Source organism: Ranitomeya variabilis, chromosome 8, assembly GCF_051348905.1.
Source record: "Ranitomeya variabilis isolate aRanVar5 chromosome 8, aRanVar5.hap1, whole genome shotgun sequence".
Lineage (NCBI taxonomy): Eukaryota > Metazoa > Chordata > Amphibia > Anura > Dendrobatidae > Ranitomeya > Ranitomeya variabilis.
The window spans coordinates 43487369-43511820 of NC_135239.1; the positions used below are offsets into that span (position 1 = coordinate 43487369).

At 40.3% G+C, this 24452-nt stretch overlaps 1 protein-coding gene across 5 annotated transcripts in view; it reads right to left on the reverse strand.

The window, feature by feature from the left end:
* Positions 1–212: 212 nt before the first annotated feature.
* CACNA1E (calcium voltage-gated channel subunit alpha1 E) overlaps positions 213–24452 on the reverse strand; it is a 718540-nt gene continuing 694300 nt past the window's right edge. For 3 of the 5 annotated variants that reach the window (XM_077276797.1, XM_077276796.1, XM_077276801.1), the window contains 7 exons: positions 19998–20098; positions 18377–18483; positions 18187–18286; positions 12555–12683; positions 10736–10919; positions 7616–7788; positions 213–6178 (listed from right to left, as the gene is read on the reverse strand). In XM_077276797.1, the coding sequence (XP_077132912.1) occupies positions 5678–6178; positions 7616–7788; positions 10736–10919; positions 12555–12683; positions 18187–18286; positions 18377–18483; positions 19998–20098 (1295 nt within the window). In that variant the 3' untranslated portion in view covers positions 213–5677. The remainder of the gene's footprint in view (positions 6179–7615; positions 7789–10735; positions 10920–12554; positions 12684–18186; positions 18287–18376; positions 18484–19997; positions 20099–24452) is intronic. The other 2 variants (XM_077276799.1, XM_077276800.1) reach the window with 1 other exon arrangement.

Consider the following 24452-nt stretch of genomic DNA (forward strand, 5'->3'; position numbering starts at 1 on the left):
TTTGAACCATACAAGGAATGAATGGTGGTCCAAGAAGTGTTATACTGGTTTAACAACAGCACAACATATTTTAATTTACCAAGTTTTATTTCTGGACTGAAAAAGTCAGAAAAAGAACAAGAAATATTTAGAATTATTTACAATATGTTTAGTATATATATATTTTTTAATTTCTCTTTCACACAAAAAAGTCCCCATAAAATCCCAAGACGTATTTTTCATATTTATTTTATTATTAATTTTGGGCAAAACAGGATATTTTACTTATAATACAATCACCACCTCCCAACACCTGATTTAAATCATGACTTCTTCCGTGCGTCGCGCAGACAGAAGTGTTTTCCTGTACATAGCACTCGAAAGTGTCCATCATTGTAGGTGAATTGAATATACAAGACTTGTTTCTCAGAAGTTACATATCAATCATTTAGGCATGGATATGGATCCCGGTGATCTGTCCACTCTGGTTTTATGCTTGTCCACATTTCATATAATTTTTGCATTCATCTACCAGAAGGGATATTGGCTGGATATTCACTACTAATTTAGCAAATTATTCCAGTTGCAACACAATACATGGTTCACATAAACAGTACAACAGCCAATACCAATTTCTTCCTTTTATCTAAACTTTATCATCAGAATTTTAGAAACTAAAAAGACAATTTATTAATTTACTGACGACTCGAGTGAAAATCTATTCTAATAAACCTTCTTTGGCTGATTTTGGAAACACATTATTTTGTACGGGATGTTTGTTTTATTAATACTGCATCAATGTTTTTGTAGCTTTTTTCTTGTCTAAACAATGACCCTTTTTGGATCTTCGATTGTCAGGATAGGATCTGAAAATATGAAATTTTTTTTTTAAAAAAAGTCCTAGCAAATTGGGAACAGTTGGCCTATATATGTACACTGGTTCCCCAACTACTAACTGCAGAGATAACGTCAGGACTAGTGATGAGCGAACGTGCTCGGATAACGTGTTATCTGAGCATCCTCGGGTGTTATCCAAGTATCTTGAGCATGCTCGGATAACATATTCGAGTCCCTGCAGTTGCATGTTTTGTGGCAGTAGACAGCCTCAAGACATGTGGGGATTGCCTGTGTGTTGCAGATGTCCACCACCACAAAACATGCAGCTGCATGGACTTGAATATATTATTCGAGCATGCCCAAGATACTTGGATAACACCGGAGCATGCTCGGATAACTCGTTATCCGAGCACGTTCGTACATCACTAGTCAGGACCAGTCCAGAGAAAAGGGTTGGCTTTAGGAATAGAGATGAGAAAATGTATTTGCAGGATGCTGGTCCAGTAGCCAAGTCAGTATTCCATGGCCACTGGATAAGAGCTCTGTGAAACACCTCCTCTTGAAAAGCCAACCTTGGGGCAACGTTGTGTTTGCTTCATGCCACAACAATGCCAGGCCAGATAATCAGAAGAGGAGCCATTAATGACAGCAGGTAAGAGGTAACCGGAAGGGCTCCAGTCTATGGGTCATGGAGTATTGACCTGGCCGTTGGACCAGGGTCCTGCAAATTTATGTGCTCATCTCTACTAGTAAATCTTTGACCAGAATAGATAATGGATCACTAGTCAGGACCAGTCCAGAGAAAAGGGTTGGATTTAGGGACAGAGATGAGAAAATGTATTTGCAGGACCCTGGTCCAGTAGCCAAGTCAGTACTCCATGGCCACTGGATAAGAGCCCTGTGAAACACCTCCTTTTGAAAAGTCAACCTTGGGGCAACGTTGTGTGTGCGTCACGCCACAACAAAGCCAGATAATCAGAAGACGAGCCATTAATGACAGCAGGTAAGAGGCAACCGGAAGGGCTCCAGTCTATGGGTCATGGAGTACTGACCTAGCTGCTGGACCAGGGTCCTGCAAATTTATTCGCTCATCTCTACTAGTGAATCTTGGACCAGAACAGATAATGGATGTCCCAATATAAATATTAATGAAACATAGGTGTATGTTGTCTCTATTACATTGATATGTACAATATGAGCTTCTTTCCACTTCCAATGGTAAGAACATTAAAACTGCAAGAAGAATGGCAATATATAATTTCTTAAATATTTTACGACGTCATATCATGTAAAGCCCTTCGGTGTGATATACAAGAAAATACTTATAAAAAAGAGTTAGAGCCACTCAGGCAAATATCACTCTAAAATAACATGAGGTGAGATTGGAGAGTGGAGTTCAGTGCAGTTTTGTAAAGAAACTGAAGGAGATGTTATTTGGATCATGTAAAGATTACTTTAAAGGCTAACCCTAGTGTTGCTTTTTTGGGAGAGCTTTTGCCTTTCATTCCTGTAGTGATCACTTAAAAACCTCCTAGAATATGCACATCAGTGTGTAAATTTAAGTTTCGAATCTAGAATTTAAAAATATTACTCCATGTTGTTTATTAGGTTCATTTACTTGCTGGTTACTCAAACTATTCGATTTGTGACACAGTTGGAGTAGACTTGAATTACTGAAGCCCTTTACTTTCTCCCTGCCGAAGAGATAGGTAGATCGATAACAGTACAGTCAATGTCTAGGGTGCTAGTAAAGTTTTTCCTGAAGTTGTAATTAAATAGTTTTTTTTTCCTCTTTTATATTTATAAACCTTAATGGTATAATTCTGTTTTATTGAATACATCTTTATGATTATATATTGAGAGATTCTTTTTTTTCTTGCTGTCTCGTACAATATATAAAAGAAAGAGTGTAGACTTTTCACAGAACACAATGATGGGGTTAGAACGTTCTTGGGAAAACTAGTGAATCCCAGTATTTATATGTACCTTTGTGTATTCCTTTTGCTAAAATAATTGTGGAGTGGTGCTCTTAAAGGGGTCATCCCATGAAAATTAACAGAAAATAGAGAGGACACAAAAATAAAAAGCTAAAGTACACAAAGCTACGGTATGGAGGGACAGATTGGCTAAAATAGGTGAAAATGTTCAATTCAAATGTTTTTTGAGGGATTAATAGGATTGCTTTCATGATTTATAACATTCTTATGAAACTATGGAAATGCAACTGCAAATAGCATGGTACCAAAATGCCGTACGGTTCACTGCTCACATGTAATTTATCAAACTGAAGAACAAAGAAACACATAAGGATGATAGAGGCTCATGTCAATATCCAGTCTATAAAACTGATGTTAATTATGTTACCACATAGTAAATCATCTAAACAACCCCACATAACAATTATGTAAAGCAAGAACAAGGTGAATGGTCACAAAACCCTACAATATATGTAAGTGGGTCAATGGTGATCAGCCCCGCACCCCGCTTATCACCTTCCTCAGGCAGCTACCACCATATACATGTGGCTCCTGCTATACAGAATTGTTATGTAGCGTCTCTAGTATTGTGTAATAACCATTGCTATTATTTGGTGCATCTGAGCTTTGATATTATTCTGTTCTGCTTTCTTAGCATGTTTTAAGTTTTACCTATATAATGTGTTTTGGGTTCTTTTGCTCATGATATTTTGTCCTTTACTTTAGCACTTTTTGGGCTGAACTTCTTATTTGGAGCAGGTGGTCGTAACTTAAAATGTGGATTACCTGTTTGTGTTTTAAACTAAGCATGTCCCCTGTCCCTATTTTTGTAATAAAGGAGTTTTTAAAAATGTCCTTAGAGTAGATATTTGTGTGTGTACCTCTACTCTAACCTCATATGTTTTCTTTGTTGTCTTGTTTGATGCATTTATGATTTATGCACAGAAAGCTTTTTTTTTAGTTTGTGGAATAACCCAGTTGAAGATGGCTGTGGGGAATTTAATAAAATAAATAATAGTAATAATAAAAACATAATATAAACTTAATTGAAGAACATACTTTATGATTGAAGGGCATTGATAAGTAGTTGCTGTTGTCTTCAAGGTTCAAAATTAGGTTACGATGGATAATTGAAATCAGCAAACTTGGTTTCTTTAGACCTAACATTTCAGTTAAAGGGAAGCTGTCACCAGGTTTTCCCCATATACATTTCGGCCACCACCATTAAGGCCTCTTTTACAACAATACTATAATGCAACAAAAAAGTCCCCAATCCAGTGTTCAGATCCCAAACAAGAGCTTTCATTATACTCACAGATGGTGCCGACTGGTCCTATGACCATCTCTGGTCTTGATCCGGCGCCAACTCTCTTCTTTTAATTCTCGTCCTCCTTCCCTGCTTTGTGGGTATGACTTATATCATCCACACAGTGTCCCCCAATGACGCTCTTGCACAAGCATATTTCGCTTTGCTGTGCCGAGGGCAGAGCAAAGTTCTGTAGTGCGCATGCACCAGTTTTATTTCTGGGCCATCGGCACTCTTTGGCCTTTACCGTCACATGCACCCTACAGTACTAGGCTGTGCCCTTTGAAGTTCACTTGTGGAAGCGTGTGATGGGGGGACACTGTGTGGATGACATAGGACACCTGATCCACATGCAACAGGGAAGATGGGCAGCGATTGTAAGAAGAGAAGAGGTATGAATCAATACCAGAGACGCCCATCAGACAAGACCGCGCCGCCTGTGAGTATTATAAAAGGGTTTTGGGGGGATCTGCAGACTGGGTTGGAAACTTTTTAAAAGGATTTTAGTATTCTGTAAAAGAGGCCTTAATGGTGGTGGTCATAGTTTATATGGGGAAACCCTGATGACAGGTTCCCTTTAAACCTATGAAACCATCATTGCATTTGCGTTTTCAAACCATGGGATAAACTGCTCATGAGTAATACTTGATACCAATCAGAGAAAAAATAATATTTGCCTAATGCATGACTTGAGTGATTTTACCACATTGTTTCTTCCTCCCATATTAAGTGAACTCTTTAAACCCATGTACCCATAATTATTATACAAAATGAGGCATGCCTATGTCTTAGGTGAAACAAACATAAGTTTTACCTGCAGTTCTACATACGGTAAGTTTTCTTTATTTTCATATCCATCTGATTGCCAACTGTAATAACATATCAATCCCTTAGGATGGGTAAAGTAAAGTTGATTTTGACATAAGTAAGCAAAATATAGATCTTCTTTGTCTTCTAAAATGACAAGGGCTTATGGGCTCAGAAATGCACTTAACAATAAGCCAGCGATTCCTCCGAATCATCATCTTTGCATATCGTCGCATATAAATATTTCACAACTGCATAAGAAATCCTTCAGTAAACTGGTTTCTCCATCAATCACCCCAATGGCTGTCCATTCAATAAATTACCATTCTGTCAAATTGCCATCACCATTTAAGAAAGGATATTTAACAAATGATCAATTGTCAATATCTGGAGACTCGAGTTCCAGTATTGTTAAATGATAGCAAAGTATCAATCAATATTCAATTCGAGATAGGCAAGATAGGCAGTGATCTCCACCAGCTACTGACGTATTCTAGATCACTCATTTCCACTGTTCGATTAAGGATATACATCTCCATGCCTCCCCTTTACACTTTTGCATGTGTCTTCGTGACAGTTTAATTCTGTTTTGGCACAAGATATTAAGATCCAGGATTTTTGCCATTTTTGAAGGCATTGCCTGGACTTGTGGTTAAGGTAAGGAGATTGGCAGTGAGTGCTTTGGGGCTCCTCTTGAAAAGGCGCAAAGATGTGAAGGACGAGCCACTGAAATAATATCTGCTGTGGAACAACGAGCTTGCCCCACTTGCATTTAACAACGGTCATCCTCTTCTGTGTCACTTAACTCTCGGGAAGCTATCACAGTTGGCATCCCGCCCTTTCTTCTGCGACGATAGTGACCATTGGGCATTTGCCACCCTGAACGTAAAGGAGCAGCAATGGTGTTAGAACGACCTAGACTGGTGGCCACAGCAACCTCAAATGTGAGTGTGTCCTCAGCCGGACAGTCTGAGCTCTGCATCTCCTCGTATATGGCCAAATGTGGCTCTGAGATATAGTGCTGAGGAGTTGACTGTGAGCTATGACGCCCCTGGAGGGAGCAGGAAGACTCGCTCAGGCCCGGTTCATTAGGATAAGGTGGCATATTGTCGCTGCCATTGCGGGGAGGGGAGCTGTGTTTCTGACGGCGGATTAAAGAAGAAAAGGAAATAAGAGGTCTTGGGGTTGCAGGCACAGAAGGAAGTTGTCGTCGCCCACGTCTTGGGGTGCTGGTATCAGAAGGAATGCAACTTTCATTCAATGAGTCAAGTATCTATTAAAAATATATATAACTTTAGTTAACCCAGCCAAGTCAATAACTAAATAATAAAAACAAAATAATTAAAAACAAGATAATGCAATAATTACAAGAATTCCAAGACTGTACAATGACAATGTAAAATTAAGATTTAAAGAAGCTGTCTAGTAATAGAAAAATGGATCTACTTTTTGCCAGCAAAGCGCCAGTGTTGTTCATGGGTTATGTCTCATCCTGCTGTTCAGTCTCATTTAATAAATTGGGAAGAACTGCAATACTAGACATGGCCCAAGAACAGATAGTTTGTTCTTTCTGTTCCATTTTTGCTATTCTTAGACAACGCCAATGAATTTTTCACAAACTTTCTCATCTTGAACTTTAATATTTCATTCAATGTTTCTACAATTATAACCAGCTCCTCTATAAAGTCTCGGCATAGTTTAAAGATACAATATACCATGAAACATCACATTTTATTTATTAGTTTATTTGGATTGCACTCAGTTTACTTTGTTTTTGCATTCATATATTCATTTTTTTGTAATTGGAAGGTAAGACATGCAATTCAGATAATAAATCAGAAAGATGGTGATATAACAGGTAATACCTCAACTCATCTTAATAGCACAAGAACCTATTTCCCAGTCTCATCATGGAGGAGAAGTGGCTATGCACATCCTAGTCAATCGTCAATGAAGTAAATATACCGGTTACTGGGACCTTCAAATTGCACTCAAAAGTTTTCATTAAATGGGTAATCCCATCTGGAACATTTATGATATATCAATATGCTCTACACACTTGCTCAGAAAGTTTCCAGACTCCCGTAGAACTGACTTGAGAGCCATGCGTGCGCGGCAACCTGTCCACTTCCAGTGGTGTAAGACAGGGCCCATTCATGGCAGCACAAAAAGGGATGTTCTCAAGATAGGTACAGTTCCCAAAGTTGGAACCTGCTCTGATCGGACTTTTATGGCATATCCTGTGTATAAATGTACAAGATTGGAATATCCCTTTAACTTCCATGGAGTGGTTCAGCAGAGGTACACATACAGTCAGCTCTTGATAGAAAATAAGGATTGTAACTTTCTTAAGCCGGTTTCGTATGACTGACATTCAGAGTCCAAGTGCAGACCACAATTTCTGGGCTGGCTGCGGATCTCCTTGCCCAAACTCAACAACCTTATAGATTAAATGCTTGTGAATCTGTTGAGTTTTAGTCAAGAGACCAACAGCTGGCCTGGAAATTGTGGATAGTACCCAGACTATCAATTTCATACTTGTGAACACAGGCTTACTCATAAGGTCAATTGTGATGTCAGGTGCAGGACCCAGACAATTCACATTTATGACTGATTTTATGAATAGTCCGATTCACACAGGACAAAAGTCTCTTCCTGTAAAATCCGCTTGAAGAGCGATCATCACAGATCACAGTGATCGTACCCTTACCTGCACGCTGCTATGGGTATGACCAGGTGACAGCTGGTGATCCCTATGCTCACATGCCTGTGGGTTTCTTTCCTCTGAGTTGCAACGTGAGAGATCAGGCGATAAGAGATGCTTCCTTTCCTTAGAACGGCCCCTTTCTCTTCCTCCTGAACGGTGGGAGTCTAATCGATGACCTACAAGATACAAAAAGTTACATAGAAAGGCTATTCTCTTAATGGGGTTGTTCACTACTCAGATAAGCTCTTCTCAGTCACTGTGATTGCCCCAAGTAAAATAATAACACTTGTACTCTGCTCCGCTGCTGGCGTCATTCCAGCATTGTCAGCGCTAGCTCTCCTGGAGTTCTCGTGACATTATGTCACGCGATCCTTGCAGCCAATCACTGGCCACTTCTCTGTCCCTTCTTTTGGATTTAACTGAGCTGCGGCCTCTCTCTCACTTTCTCCCGATTTCCGATTTGTCCGATGGATGGGACAATGCAGTGAACGCTCATTAGCTGCAGGGATTGCATGACATAACAATGTCATGAAAGTACTGAGAGAGCCAGTGCCAACATCGCCACCACCGGAGGTGAGTATAGAGGATGTTATTTTACTTGCGGAAAACCTAGTAAATGAGAAAAGGTTATCCGAGTAGTGGATTACCCCTTTAAAGAATTTAGAAATACATGAAAACAATGTGTCTGATGCAATGAACCATCAATGTTACTCTTTGACTATCCATAAAGTTGGGAGTTACAAGATGCCACAGGCTTTGCGCTCATACCGTTGGGGTACTTTAATATAGTTTTAGTAAAAGATGCTAGCTTAATACATAGATAGTTACATAGGTTGAAAAAAGACCTAGGTCCTTCAAGTGCACCCTTTCTCCACCAATTGTACATTTCATCACTAATTTACCTATTACCCGCAATGTTATGTGTATCAAGGAAATCGTCCAGCCCATTTTAAAAGCTGTTATATGTCTGCCATTACTACCTCTTGTGGTCGTCATTCCACAGTCTGTCTGCCCTAACTGTAAAGAACCCTTTCCTATTTAGCTGCCGGAATTGCCTTTCTTCCACCCATAATGAGTGCCCACCGATTCTCAGTATGGTCTTTCAAAGGATGAGGAAAAACTGTGTAAAAGGACTAAATATCAAGCCAGATTCATATGCCCTGTGACATTTTGTTTTTCATGTGTTTTTTGGACAGGATTCTAGTAAGGGATGTGATTTTTTTTTGTCAATGCACTGGATTCCTCTGCTGTCTCCACTTCTGCAGAGAAACTGAAGTCCCTCTATATGAACATCTTATGCTTCAACATCTTAGGCTTCCCATCTCCAAGAACCTATCTCAAAATGTAGTAGGTATAATAATAATAATATTAGCAAATACCGCCAATTAGAAATGTAGTATAGTTCTTCTGATTCACTGATAACATTTCAGGAGCTTAGATATCCATGATTACGAACACTAACCGCTAACTAGCTAACTTCATCAGTGGCCATAACCACAGATACTGTGACAATAGTCACTTTTCACGGCCAAGCCGTGAGTCAGTATAGTCAAGGAGTCCAAGGTAAGCAGCCAGGAGGGTGCGACATAAACAGAAGAGACAAAAACGTGGCCAGGTAACATTCTGAGGTCAGAATACCAGGTGTATAACGGATCAGAGCAGAAGGGGTTAAACAGATGGATGGTCAGAAAGAGGACCAAGGTCAGACAACAAAAGATCAAGCATACAGAACTCAAGGCACAGGGAGCACAAACCTCATTAGCTGAATGTACTTCTGGCAGAGGTCTGAGAGAAACAGCTCAGGTAAGTAGCATGGCAATCACCTGGGATAATGAACACTTGGAAACAGCAGCGCCTCAAAGTCTCGGATTGGATAGTCAAGTTGTCAATCAACGCACTGACAGCTCAGCACACCCCTATGCCAGATTGGATGTCTGAGTTGTCAATCAAAGTACTACCAGCTTAGGCACACCCCTGCACCACATTGCATGGCTGAGCTGTCAGTAACTGCATCTCAGACACACCGAGGGGTGGAATCGTGACAGACACCCAATCTACTGCAATGCCCTTTACATGGGATAAGTGATATAGCTAATCAGAAAAACTATACTACATTTCTATTTGGAAGTGGGAATACACCTCAAAGTTTGCCTTCAATCTTAAACTATGAAAACACATAGGAAGCGGTACTGTAGATAAGCCACATGTCACCATCTTTAATCATAGGATCATTGAGATTGCTGGTTCCATACAACAGTATCATATGCACTTTATGATTTTTGGCTATAAAATAGTCATCCTCTTTAAAGCGAATCTGTCAGGTCTCTTATGCTTTACAAGTAAGGTTAAGACCATAAAGTTTTCTACACTTTCATGAAAAAAACTGTTTATATACCGCTCGATGGGAACCTTGTAAGTCACTGCTTCCTTACCCACACAGAATGATTGACCGCTTTTCTCATAAGTTAGTATATAAAGAGAGCTGTCATCCACTGTGTGGGTGGCGGAAGCAGAACTCACAAGCTTTCTGTATACGTGCAAGCGGCATCTGAATAGCTTTTTACAAAAATTCAAAACCTAGTCATAGAAAATGTTACAGTATATTCTCAAGTTCAGTGTCACCCCTTTATATTATGCTGCCCTGAAATATGGGAACACAGAAGACCCGAAGAAGAAATGTCAATAATTGTGAGCAAACAATAATTTATATTATTTAGGAACATACTGGACATGAAAAAAATATTTTTATTTGCTATCTCAACAACTCAGTCGAGGATTTCACATTTAGAACAAAGCAAATCTTCTCATATGTTTTTCATGGGATATCTTTTGTAAAGACAGTATTAAGGTGCCTTTGCATCTTGGATTGTGGCTGGTCGAATCCTCATGCCTACAGATATGGTTCCCAACTCATGACACACATACGCATTTGGCCAAGGGGAATAAGTTGCTGCCAGATCGGGCATTATAATTCAATGTGCCCAATTCTTGTCTCCTTTGATATCTGTCAGTGAGGTCCCTTAACATATTACATGGGTTGCCCTGTCCCATCAGAAAAATTGAGTTTGACCGACTTTATTCTACTGTGTATAGTGGACTTAACATGTAGTGTATATGACCAACCTGTATCTGTATTCAAGCGATTAGTAGATAGTCTTAAAGAGGCATGGTAGCTGCGACGTTGCTGCTTGTAGCTACTATCTAGACCACGTCGATCTAAGGTGAAGTCTTCTAGCCATGAGCTACGTGCACGCTTGTCCGCTGTCGTGGAGAACGAACGTCGCATGGAACTAACATCTGCCAGGACCTGCAAAGCAAAGTGAGCCCCAAAAAAAGGAAGAAATACATCTGCACACACAAGTTCTTCCTATCGTTTTGACAATAGTTTTGGGAATGTATTGGACTGGACAAGAACTTTCAGAAAACTACTGGAGGAGTCATCCTTGTTGGACATCCAAAATTCAGGAATAGCCTAGTCCGAAGAAGAACCACTAAATTTATATGCCATAATGGCAGCTGCTGCAGACTTCTTTGTTCAATTCATTTTGACACAGGTCATATTAAAACAGCTATTAGTAAATAAATATTACAGGGCTGCAGAGAATTTCATAGAACACAAGGTAAGAAATTGTGGTCAGTGACAAGGAGAAAAACTTAGAGGAAAGGCTTGGTGCACTAAACAGATCGACATTGTTAAATATTAATTTTCCATTGATAAAAAAGGGCTTTAGGTAAAGTTTAAGAAACTTTATGTGTAATAGGTGCAGGTATGTTGCTTGATTTGTTTGTTGTTTATGGCCGTATTCACACATTTGTGAAACAGGGACCATCCTCACATGAGAAGACCTAACCCAACTGCCTGGTCTTCCAAGCTGGGCTTACTGTTTGATAAACAGAGATCGTTCAGGTCGGGAGACCAAGCAGTTGGGTCAGGTATTCCTACATGAGAATGGTCCATGTGTAAATCCGGCCTTATTATTAACTAATGCACATGATAAAGAGTCTTCAAAGAGCTAATACGGCAGCTCATAAACCACCCAACATGTTGCGAAGCATTGTGCTCTTTGTGTGCTGGTACCTTCATGAGAAGCAATATTCAGAGTTAATAAATAAATACCAATAGATAATATTGCCTTTAGGTTAGAATACCTATATAATTTAGTGTGTGATGGAAGATTTTATATAAATTCATGAGAAAAAAGACCTTTTAGAGCAAAATCTGGAACATTTGGGTTATAGTATGGACCCCATGGGTTCTGTCTTATGTAACTGTGCAAGCTAAATCCATAATGTGCATATGAGTGAAGGGAATAATGAGAGTTTATCTACCTGTTAATTAAATAAAAAGTTAAATAAATTATAAAATTATTTTTATAAATACCCATCATGTAAAAAAAATACCCATCATGTTAAACGATAATTAAAGAGGAACTACCAACAATTTAATTACCTATGTTCAAAAACTTCCTATTACAAGAGAACGTTTTTCAAACGTTTCTGAAAAAACAATCAAAAACTGTCGTACTATTTTACTTTACGCCAAACAGTTTTAATGATTTTCAGAAAAAGAAAAAACATTTTTTGGAGACGGTAGTTCCCCACCAATTATAAGGTATAAAATAAACTAAATGGTCACTTGATAAAGAACTAAAAAAAAAGAAAACAAACTCGGAGAAACAAACAGAAGTACAAAACAACGGAAAGAAGCAAAACAAACCCCTTGAGAACAAATGAAACGATAATCCAATAATTTAACGAAAGAGCAAATAGACAAACAGGAAAAGCAACAGACCATGTAGCCGGTAAGTGATGGAAAGTTCTTACGGTAGATTGTCAGTTGCCTAATGATATGTTAGATATTGTGACTTGTGACTGGGTAACTTGCTAATTAGTAGAGAGACATTTGTGGCTTAAAATAGAGGGGTTGTGTTGCCGTATTTACCTGGGGGTCCTCTGCCAGACGTGGCATGGAAGATGCTCTCGCAGACGCTGGACGTTCCAGCATCTCCACTGGGATGTAGCTGCTTTGGATAGGGAGCTGCTCCCTGCTATACTTTCTAACCTCTGGCTCCTGGAAATAAAGATACAGCCAGCTCGTGGGACCAGCTTTCCATTTCACATACTGCTCCGTCACCTGGTAGCACAATGGTTTCCCTGCCGATAGACCACCCACTCCAGGGTCAGTGCCAGACGTTCCATTATACAAGTCACTAGCTACTATAGCCTCCGGCACATTGTTACTGTATGCACCAAGAGCATATAAGAAGCAGGAACAATTTATAAATACGTTTTAATTCTAATTGTCCACTGCAGTGAGCTGGAGAACGCTCAAATATATTGTCCACGATCATGGTATAACTGGGAAGGGAGATCTGGGTAAAACAAGCAATTAATCTAGTGAATATTTTTAAAATGCAATCAACAGTGTTTTCACATATTATTGTATGAGGGTGATTTCATGTCACTGTATAATTTTACTAGATTTTCTCCTGTATATTATATGTATATATCCAATTTGTGGTAAATCATTAAAGAGGTTGTCCAGGTTTGGGTTTCAAGTTTGCAGTCACTTTATGTGACTGCAGACTTGTGAATCCTAAAAGTGCGCAGTGTATGCACTGTAAGGATTCTTCAGTGCCAGCACTGGCAGCAGGCAGGCGCATGACCACGAGTATATGATTTGCATACATGTGGTTACATGACAACTAGACATGCGCATCCTCGATCAATACAAGTGAACTAAGCGAGGCCGGACAAGTCTAGTTGGAATGTGGCTGGAAGTATGAAAATTGCATACTTGGGGGTCACATGACCTCTCACTCCCAGTGCCAGCACCTGAGAATCCTGATAGAGTGACTTCAGACTTGAACCCCAAACCCTAAACCATCTCTTTAACAGATTGTGTTAGCAGGGATTAGTATTGAAACCTATTTCAGCTTTGATTGACTATTTTAATGTTATATAGTTTAATTTAATATTTTAATGTCCACATTCAGTCACCATTTCACAATTCATATAAAGAACTAATCTATATATATATCGAGAGACAATTACTTATCTTGTGGTGATCCTGAGTACAGTTGGCAGGGGTGTAACTATTGTGTGTGCAGGGGTTGCAGTCACACCCAAACCCTGGAGCCTGGAGGGGCCCAAAAATTCACTTTGACCCATTAGAGAAAGCCAATATTTTTAAACATCCACAAAAATACGAAAAAAATTTGGGGGTCCTGTTGGAGATTTTGCATAGGGTACCACGTGCTTCAAGTTTAGCCAATTTGTATTAATGTCCACAGTTTTGAAAGCCTGAAACTAGGAATCTCCCAAAATTATTTGCTGGGACAATATTTGAATTACACTCCAGTGCGTTAAAGGAGTTCAGCTCCTCAGGGGCGGGCCTGATGGCAAACTTTTTTCTGTTTCCAACAGGAACCAATACAATTACCTGTGAGGTGTAGAGAAAAGAAAGTGCAGATAGCACTCACGGGCCGACTGACCCGTTGAAGCGCCGTGCAGCGCGAAACGGCCGTCGTCTACACTGGCTCGCACATCCCAGTAACCTGTTCCTCTGGCCATGACGTTTTAAGTAACTGAATGAAGGAAGAAGTTTTAAGGACCGGTGAGTGCTATCTGCAATTTCTTTTCTCTACACCGCACAAATCAAGTACTGTTTCTTGCATGAGCACCCGGAGTCCACAGGTGCGGTCTAAATTCAGAGGGCATTAACCTAGTACAAGGTTGTCTTGCCCTTTAGCAGTGCCGTCAGACCATTTCTTTCTCAATACAATTATCTGTGCAGTTCTGCACTTTAATACCAGCTGTAATTGAGGATCAGTGCAAGATAATACACGTGTGACGTGGTGGACATACATTGTTAAAGCTAAGAAAATAAAAGTGTTAGTTGCGACCACTTTAGATATTTTTTTAAATACTGTGTATACATTACAAAATTTAAAAAAAAGGCCTTTGGTCACAATAATAGTAAATAAATACCAAATAAACAAATAAGAACTGTGTATCAGCCTAGTTATACACCGGTTGCGGTTTCATAGTTTTGGGTTGTTTAACTGGACCAGGACAGTTTGATTTTATTGGTGGGTGTATGAATACCTGCCTGAAGTCATTGAAGAAGTTCTATTTCAGGGCGTGAGACAAAATTCCTCTAGCCTATTAGTGGGACAAAGAAAGCTGTTTGCCGGCTTTTCTAAAGGACACCGGTGCGTATTTCTCGTAAGTCACACTGATGGTCCATGTGGTGTGAGAGTTTCTCGCACCCATAGACTTTCATTGGCGAGTCTCGGCCTTAATACACATGCTGCGATTTCTTTTGCACGTATAATACGGCCGAGAAAAAAAACGGGTGTTGGGAGCTGCCTCATAGATGAACATTGGTCCGAGTGCTATGCGATTTTTTGTAGCATAGCACTCGTCCATATTACACCTCTGGTGTGACTCCGGCCTTACTGAGATCTTTGGGGAAACGTTTACAATTTGGCCGGGGTTACACTTGTGAGTGAGAGACTCGTGCAAGTTTCTCACATTGCTCTCTCAAGTGTGACCCCTGTCTTATCCTCGTGGTTTTTCTTACTGGCTTCCATGTATTGTGGGGATATGTGTTTTTTTTTTATGTAATTGTTTTTATTGAAATATGGTGTTTTTGCTCTAAAGTAAATGACATACATTTGATACCACAGGTGTACTTGTCCATAGGTAATGTCTTTTTCTCTTTGGTACTAGTCTGATTGATTACCAATTTAGCACCCGTTCTGATATAGTAGCTGTACGAGTCGATCTGGGGAAACTTTGCCAATAGATTGTATGGGATGGATTTTTTTTTTCTTATTTTAATTATAATTTCTCCACCAGCATAAGATTGGGACATGGGGATGGGTTTGTCGGAGGTGGGATACTTTATTATTGGGACATTGGTGCAATTGATAACTTATCTTGGCGATAATTTGCACTAATTTTAATAAGGATGTATTTTAAACAAAACATAATAACTGGGTGAAAGAATGCAACGGGGATTCCCATGTGATAGCTGTATTATTGCCCTGTTGGTAGAATCGTTCTGCATGTGCATGGAGGCATTCAACAAAATGCTTGCGACTTGAAGACACACAGTGCAATGACACTGCAACAGTGACGTTACTTTAGCGCTATTGCCCTAGGGTGTGGACAATGCTGTACACTGCAGTGACCAGGCAGAATCAATGAGCTGACAACATGTTTCACATTGAGAGACTTAAGATACTTCCATTCTTGTTGCAGACAGGATGGCATCTATGTACCAGGTGATAACATACTAGTGACAAAACATCTGGCACCAAACACATTAACATACTGCAGATTGCTGAATGGGCACATCTCATGAGATTTCGATGTGGCAAGTTTTTGCATCATCTCAAAACACAATAAAAATGTTGTTCATGCAAGATACAAAACAAGACACTTCACATATAAACAATATAACTGTAACCCGTCATTACTAAAGAAATGCCGATAATTCTACATCTATAGGGAATCGGTCAACTGATTCATGAAGCCCAAGGCACTGGTCCCGAGCTGAATAGTTCAAAGAGGAGATGTCCGCTGACTTCCCCCAGCCCATTCACATAGGTCTCTCCCTGTATGAGTGCATAACAAAGGAAAGACCTGTCAGTCAAGCCGAAAAGGAGGGAACGTCAGACAGGGTCATAGCTCTTTGACTAGTCACCTTGTTCCCAGCCAACTATGTTGAAATCTCCGATTTATTCTGCCCACGGTTCTGGCAGCATGAATTAGCATACTGGTATCCCCAGCGTCTCTTTATTGTTCATTTTTCATCAAGAAGTTGCTTTACATTCTGGTTTAAATGCATTGGATCAATTACAAATTGAAATGGTGGATGTATAGATAAGACTGTGATGACAATAAGCGCAATAGGGTCTTATTCGGATTAAAAGGGAAAGCGTAAAATGGGATCTGCTGACCTGTTGGGGTTGTGAAAGTCAGAACCCCTTTGTTAGCTTGTATGAAAAACGGCTGCTGCAGATCCGCCAAATGATAGGGACCAGGGTGGAAACTTGGAGATGAGAGAGAATATAAACCTGCGCTGCCGAGGATCCAATATATGATAAGAGACCAGATATAGTATTGATGCGGTTAAATTTGTCAACGCGTTTCGAGGCAATCATACCTCTTCATCAGGCCAAATCACAATTAACATGATTAACTCGAAACGCATTGACAAAACCTCATTCATACAGAATCTAGACTCTTATCGTATATTGGATCCTCGGCAGCGCGGGTTTACATCCACTCTCATCTCCATGTTTGTACCCTACATTGAAATGGTGGTTATACAATAATTATTGACTATCGCTGCTTGGTAGAAGTGGAGGGGTGAAAGTGCTGTGAGGAAGGAACACTTGACCATCAACGTTTCATTCACGGCCAATTAAAAGAATATTCCCAACCCCCAACTACATGATCAATCCCTACATCTACCAACACTACAATATTTTCCCATGTCCTTGCTTGTTTTGTTAATATATATATATATATTATATATATATATATATATATATATTGTTTTAAAGGGGAGAGATCTATCTGCTTTTCTTATATATAGTTCCAAATTACTGGCTTCTATTTAAAAAGACATAGAGTACAGTTAGAAGATGTCTTCAGCTGCGATGAGGAGGATGAGAGGAGCTTACTGATTCCAATTAATTCAATGTGAAACACATATAGAAGTTGGGAATAGCAGAAGTAACAGAAAGTGGGGAAAGGAAGTTACGGCACATCTAGTACCGGCAGAATACAAATTACAAAGTATAAGAATTGGGACAGTTCCGGGACCAGTATGTGCACTAAACACAGTTTTAACTTTTTGGGAAAATGATGGTGCAAGACCATGATGGCACTTGTGCTAATTGACTGTCATACTAGATACAGGCATTAAAGAGAGGTGGGCATTCAATTTGTGGCAAGCAAGCGATTGGATAATGGCAGGAGTAATGGGAAGCGAGGGGAAGGAAATTCCTGCACCTCTAGTACTGGCAGAATGCTAATTAAAAAGACTACCCTCTGGATGGTAAAATTAAATAGTATGAGAATTGGGACAGATCTAAGTATGTGCACCAAGAGACGTTTTAACTTGGGGGCTGAAAATGAATTTGACGTATCTTTCAGTAGCCGGGCACTAGTGTAAGAAATGTCATCCAATTTGCAATTATGATGAGTTTGTCGGTCATGCTTGGACACGTCACTTCTCTTTTCAAAAATGTGTCCAGAAGAATGACAAAAAGTGACATTTCAAATGTTTTATTCTCACGCAAACTGATGAGTCAGCTCCTGTGTCTCTTCAAGGAATTTGGAACTATAGATAAAAAAGACAGAACTTTAGCTGCTATATATTAGGAAATCATCAATACCTATTTGGATTTACATGTTCTCTGCGACTGTGGATAAAGATGATTAAATACACAGTGTCCGCACTCCGCCGTAACCGGCGACTCCTGAAATTTGTCACATTAATGCCCCGACTGACAATGCTAAGTTAATGGGCCAGCTCCTCTAAAAGCTAAGTTTACCAGAGACAGCTGCTCTTCAAAGTCTTCATCGTCCCTGTCCAGACAGGGTGGTTGGAAAATTTCTTCAGGGGACAATGGACTGAGTGACGGGTAGGCATCACTGAAAGACAAGTGCAGTTAATAAAAAAAATCATCCTCCATAGCCATGTCTATTATTCCTATACAATGTACTGTTACGCTGCGGACTCACAGGCCTGACAGCGTGTCCTGCTGGAGGTACGGCAAGGCTTTGGCATTGGATAATATTTCCTCGGGTAAGGATGACGCTTCCATTCTCTGAAACATTGGAGCATTTTTCTGTTTCGAAAATTCAATATCCAGGTTAGTTACAAAAAGGGTAATCCATCGAGACCTAATATAGATGTCAACAAAGCTAACAATGCAGATTTATTCATATTCCGAAAATAATGCATCTTTTCAAAAGATAATTATGTTTCTTAATAAAGGTGCACCAAATCCATAACTAAGTGCCTGTTACACAACATCAATTAATTCCGAACTATGTTATCGTTAGACAGAAGTTGTCCCAGATAAGTAGGTTCTCCAAACACTAAAAAAAAACCTAAAAAAAACAACCTTTCGGAACTCTTTAAAATATTAAAAAATATTGCTCCAAAATTACCTAGGTCCCCCCACTGGTCTCCAAAGTTCCCAGTTGGTCCAGAAAGGCCGCAGTGGTGACAAATGCTCTATGTTCACTTTTTAACATTGTCTAATGCTTGAAAAACTCTCTTAGGGTATGAATCTTTTTAGGCAGAAGATTGCTGGCTCCGGAGGAGGATACAGTGTTAGCACTTCCTATACAGTATATAAAATGCTTGTTCGGTGCTGTATATAAAGTGGACAGGAAGGCAGAGTTGGTAGTAAACCATCCCTGCCTTCTCTGTCGGAATATTCAGCTCTCTGCAGCTGCACAATTTTGCGTAGCTTCTTACTCTGCAATAACATTTTAGAAGGTCAAAGTAAAGCAATCTACAGAATGCCCAGACATCATAAGTCTACAGGTGGTCTGGAAGTGGTTAACAGGGGTCTGTCAGGGCAAAATTACATTGGGAAGTAAACACATTTCTATATAGGCAATTTGATCCGTGAAGAAGAATGCTTGTAGATCTAAACTCTGTGGGCCACGTTTCAAGAAAACGATCTTCAAATTAGGTGGTTGGTGCATCGTAGGAGGTGGAGAACACCTTATCTTAGTCAATCTAGCTGTCCGACTCCTGGCTCCACTACTGGCTTCACTTATGTAGGCCAGTACTTTATCAACTTAAATTCTGCACGTGCACTGATTGCCCTGGTATTGGCGCATGTGACAAACACTCCTTCTTATGGAGTTGACCATCTTGCTGTTCTGCGTTGACCTTACTAGATGTCACAACTTTGCATTGATCTGACATCATGATAAGTTGTAGAACTTAATGCAATTCAAGTAAGGATTAGGCTGGACACATCTTTGACTTTGACTTAGGCTGCGTGCCCACGATCAATAGAGAAGCTGGACCTAATTTGTATATCTTTCTGCTAAACTTAAATATTTTGCCCCAATATGTTCCAAACCTCATGATGCCACTTTTTCATGCCTAGCAGGACAACACCATGTTCCTTTGGATTTCAACTAATAATGTACAGCCTTTTAACGGCAACATATTCAAATTTAAAGAAGACTCCATCGCAACTATAATAATTAAATTTTTCATATTTTCAATGAACATATTTAATTTGATCAAGTCTCGGCACACATTTTTTTATTCCGGCTCTCATGCAGAAGACTTGCGGGTCTGGCAGAGGCCTTGCCCACTTGTCATATATCTCACCTGTTCCTCCAGCTGTTGTCTCTGTTTCTTCGCTTTACTCTGCTTATAATAGTCCATGATCATCATAGCAGCATAAATCTTGCCCACAGTCAGGTCAGTAGCTGGGAGGAAAACAGTTCAGAAGTTGTCACTGACAGAAGCAAATTCATACTAATGGTGTTGGTAACAGTATTGGATGTGTATTAAGTTACACTGTACAAGATGCAGATGGTTCACACAAGTCCTCACGAATACATTGCAAATTGAAGGGACATTATACATAAGCTATTTATTCGGACCCTTGTCCTATTCTTGAAATCAGGTTTGTAATTTTTTTTAATTTTTTTAGCATTTTATTTTTATTGTTCATCATATCACGATTTGTATAAAAAAATGAAATTTTCCAATTTTCACGCTGACCACCGGGGCTATTCTAAACTCAAACTTTCTGTTGTTTCTGGAAATTCCAGGTCCATCAGCAGCAATAATCATTCCCATAGCCCAGCAGGTAGTAATAAAGTAAACAGTCTGAGTTAGAGGATAATAGGAGCACCAAACACAGAAGAAACGAGCGGATGTTTAATCCTTATATTCAAAAAGGGTCATAAAAGAGGACTTAGCAGGTACTAAAAAGTTGCTTTGCACGCTAAGTTTTGCGAATGCAGTATTAGATAGCTGCCCATAGAAGAAGGAAAGGAGCAAAGGCCCAGAGAATATAGAAAAGCTAATTGTAATTGCTAATTTGTTGTGCTATGGATGCAGATTTCCTCGCATACACCAACAGGATTCAATCTAGGGCAGGTACTGTATATACAATATCCAGAGTGATTGAGGTTAAATAAATGCTTAAAGACTGGTACTGTGGGACAGTGCAGACAGTGCGGTAGTAGGCCAGCTGCTGCTTGGAACCCCTCGCCCGACGAGCGCCGTTTCGCAAGGTCGCTTCTTCCGGGAGCAGGTCAGTGAGAGGCAATAATTTATTCAGGTACACAGCATAGGGCAGATATTTTTATTCAGGAGCATTATAATCATACTGCTATTTTTAAGGGCATTGTGTGGGGTGTGCTGCAGAAGATCAGAGAAGATGGAAGTCTACAAAGATAAGCTGTGGATGTGAAAAGTCATTATGGCATCTGGACAAGATGAAGAAAAGAAAGAGAACGAGTCAAATCAGTGACTACATCATTCATAAGGTTCCTGGATGCATATGTTTATTTGTGATACTGACTAATTCTCATTAGTACTGTGGGTCCTGTATGGTCTGTAATCTGATGATGATTGATAACAACAACTGCCATCATCTCCTTACCATTGTTAAGGTCATGCTGCGAGTTGTAGGTTCATGTGATACAAATTTATATGGGTCTTATCTGACATTACAATTAGTGTGCCATGAACTGATGGTGGTTCTGGTGATGTATTCATGTACTGAACGTGGTTTAGGTGATTAATTAATTTAATGATGGTGGTTCTGGTGATGTAATTTTGTACTTATGATGGTTCTAGTTATGTATTTCTGTACTGATGGTGGTTATGGTGATGTATTTCTGTACTGAGGGTGGTTCTGATGATGTATTTCTATACTGAGGGTGGTTTTGGTCATGTATTTCTGTACTGATGATTAGGGTTGAGCGAAACGGATCGTTCATTTTCATAAGTCGCCGACTTTTGGCAAAGTCGGCGTCTCATGAGACCGAGCCGATCCCAGCGTTGCATCGGCCATGCGGTACGCGACTTTCGCGCCAAAGTCGCGTTTCGATGACGCTAAAAGCGCCATTTCTCAGCCAATGAAGGTGGACGCAGAGTGTGGGCAGCGTGATGACATAGATCTCAGTCCCCATCATCTTAGAGAAGGGCATTGCAGTGATTGGCTTGCTTTCTGCCGCGTCACAGGGGCTATAAAGGGGCGTTCCCGCCGACTGCCATCTTACTGCTGCTGATGTGAGCGTAGGGAGAGGTTGCTGCCGCTTCTTCAGAAGCAGGGATAGTGATAGGCAGGGTACATAAAGCTACAAACCGCTTGTGCTGTAGCGATTTCCACTGTCCAACACCACCTTTTGTTTGCAGGGACAGTGGAAGCTACGTTTTTTTTTCCTCAGTGCTGTCGCTCATTGGGCTGCCTTAGAAGGCTCCCTGACCCTGATAACTGCGTTGCTGTGCCTGTGTGTGTACGCCGCTGTGCAAACCAACTGCTTTTTTCAAAGCACAAATCCTGTATTTCCTTCCTTTCTGCACAGCTATCTTGTGTGTCTGTCCACACTTTTGTGTGCAGCAGTCCTTTTTCTAGCTGCCTGCCATACTTTTCTGAGATAACTGCAGGGAGATAAATATTGGCAACTCTGCCTCCGTGCCAGTCCTGTGGGTGGCATCTCTCTCTCATTGTGTGGCACCGAAAACGAAAACCACTGTGTGATACTTGGCCATTTTTTTTTTTTGGCTAAATTCTCCCTTTTCAAAAAAAATAAAAATTAGTGGGAGATAAATATTGGCAAGTCTGCCTCCGTACCATTGCTGTGGGTGGCATCTCTCTCTCATTGTGTGGCACCGAAAAAACCACTGTGTGATACTTGGCCATTTTTTTTTTTTTGGCTAAATTCTCCCTTTTCAAAAAAAATAAAAATTAGTGGGAGATAAATATTGGCAAGTCTGCCTCCGTGCCATTGCTGTGGGTGGCATCTCTCTCTCATTGTGTCCCACCGAAAAGCAGTGTGTAATACTGGGCCTTTTTTTTGGGGGGGGGGTAAATTCTCCCCTTTTTAAAAAAAAATAGTGGGAGATAAATATTGGCAAGTTTGCCTCCGTGCCAGTCCTGCGTGTGGCATCTGTCTCTCATTATGTCCCACCGAAAAGCAGTGTGTAATACTAGGCCTTTTTTTGGGGGGGGTAAATTCTCCCTTTTCAAAAAAAAATAGTTAGTGGGAGATAAATATTGGCAAGTCTGCCTCTGTGCCAGTCCTGTGTGTGGCATCTGTCTCTCATTGTGTGCCACGGAAAAGCACTGTGTAATACTGGGGCTTTTTGTTTTTTTGGGGTAAATTCTCCCTTTTCAAAAAAAAATAGTGGGAGATAAATATTGGCAAGTCTGCCTCCGTGCCAGTCCTGTGTGTGGCATCTGTCTCTCATTGTGTCCCACCGAAAAGCAGTGTGTAATACTGGGCCTTTTTTTTGGGGGGGGGTAAATTCTCCCTTTTCAAAAAAAAAATAGTTAGTGAGAGATAAATATTGGCAAGTTTGCCTCCGTGCCAGTCCTGTGTGTGGTATCTGTCTCTCATTGTGTGCCACGGAAAAGCACTGTGTAATACTGGGGCTTTTTGGTTTTTTTGGGTAAATTCTCCCTTTTCAAAAAAAAATAGTTAGTGGGAGATAAATATTGGCAAGTCTGCCTCCGTGCCAGTCCTGTGTGTGGCATCTGTCTCTCATTGTGTGCCACGGAAAAGCACTGTGTAATACTGGGCCTTTTTTTGGGGGGGGGGTAAATTCTCCCTTTTCAAAAAAAAATAGTTAGTGGGAGATAAATATTGGCAAGTCTGCCTCCGTGCCAGTCCTGTGTGTGGCATCTGTCTCTCATTGTGTCCCACCGAAAAGCAGTGTGTAATACTGGGCCTTTTTTTGGGGGGGGGTAAATTCTCCCTTTTCAAAAAAAAATAGTTAGTGGGAGATAAATATTGGCAAGTCTGCCTCCGTGCCAGTCCTGTGTGTGGCATCTGTCTCTCATTGTGTCCCACCGAAAAGCAGTGTGTAATACTGGGCCTTTTTTTTGGGGGGGGGGTAAATTCTCCCTTTTCAAAAAAAAATAGTTAGTGGGAGATAAATATTGGCAAGTTTGCCTCCGTGCCAGTCCTGTGTGTGGCATCTGTCTCTCATTGTGTGCCACGGAAAAGCACTGTGTAATACTGGGGCTTTTTGGTTTTTTTTGGTAAATTCTCCCTTTTCAAAAAAAAATAGTTAGTGGGAGATAAATATTGGCAAGTCTGCCTCCGTGCCAGTCCTGTGTGTGGCATCTGTCTCTCATTGTGTGCCACGGAAAAGCACTGTGTAATACTGGGCCTTTTTTTTTTTTTCGGGTAAATTCTCCCTTTTAAAAAAAAAATAGTTAGTGGGAGATAAATATTGGCAAGCCTGCCTCCGTGCCATTGCTGTGGGTGGCATCTCTCTCTCATTGTGTCCCACCGAAAAGCAGTGTGTAATACTGGGCCTTTTTTTTTTGGGGGGGGGGTAAATTCTCCCTTTTCAAAAAAAAATAGTGGGAGATAAATATTGGCAAGTCTGCCTCCGTGCCAGTCCTGTGTGTGGCATCTGTCTCTCATTGTGTGCCACGGAAAAGCAGTGTGTAATACTGGGCCTTTTTTTGGGGGGGGGTAAATTCTCCCTTTTCAAAAAAAAATAGTTAGTGGGAGATAAATATTGGCAAGTCTGCCTCCGTGCCAGTCCTGTGTGTGGCATCTGTCTCTCATTGTGTGCCACGGAAAAGAACTG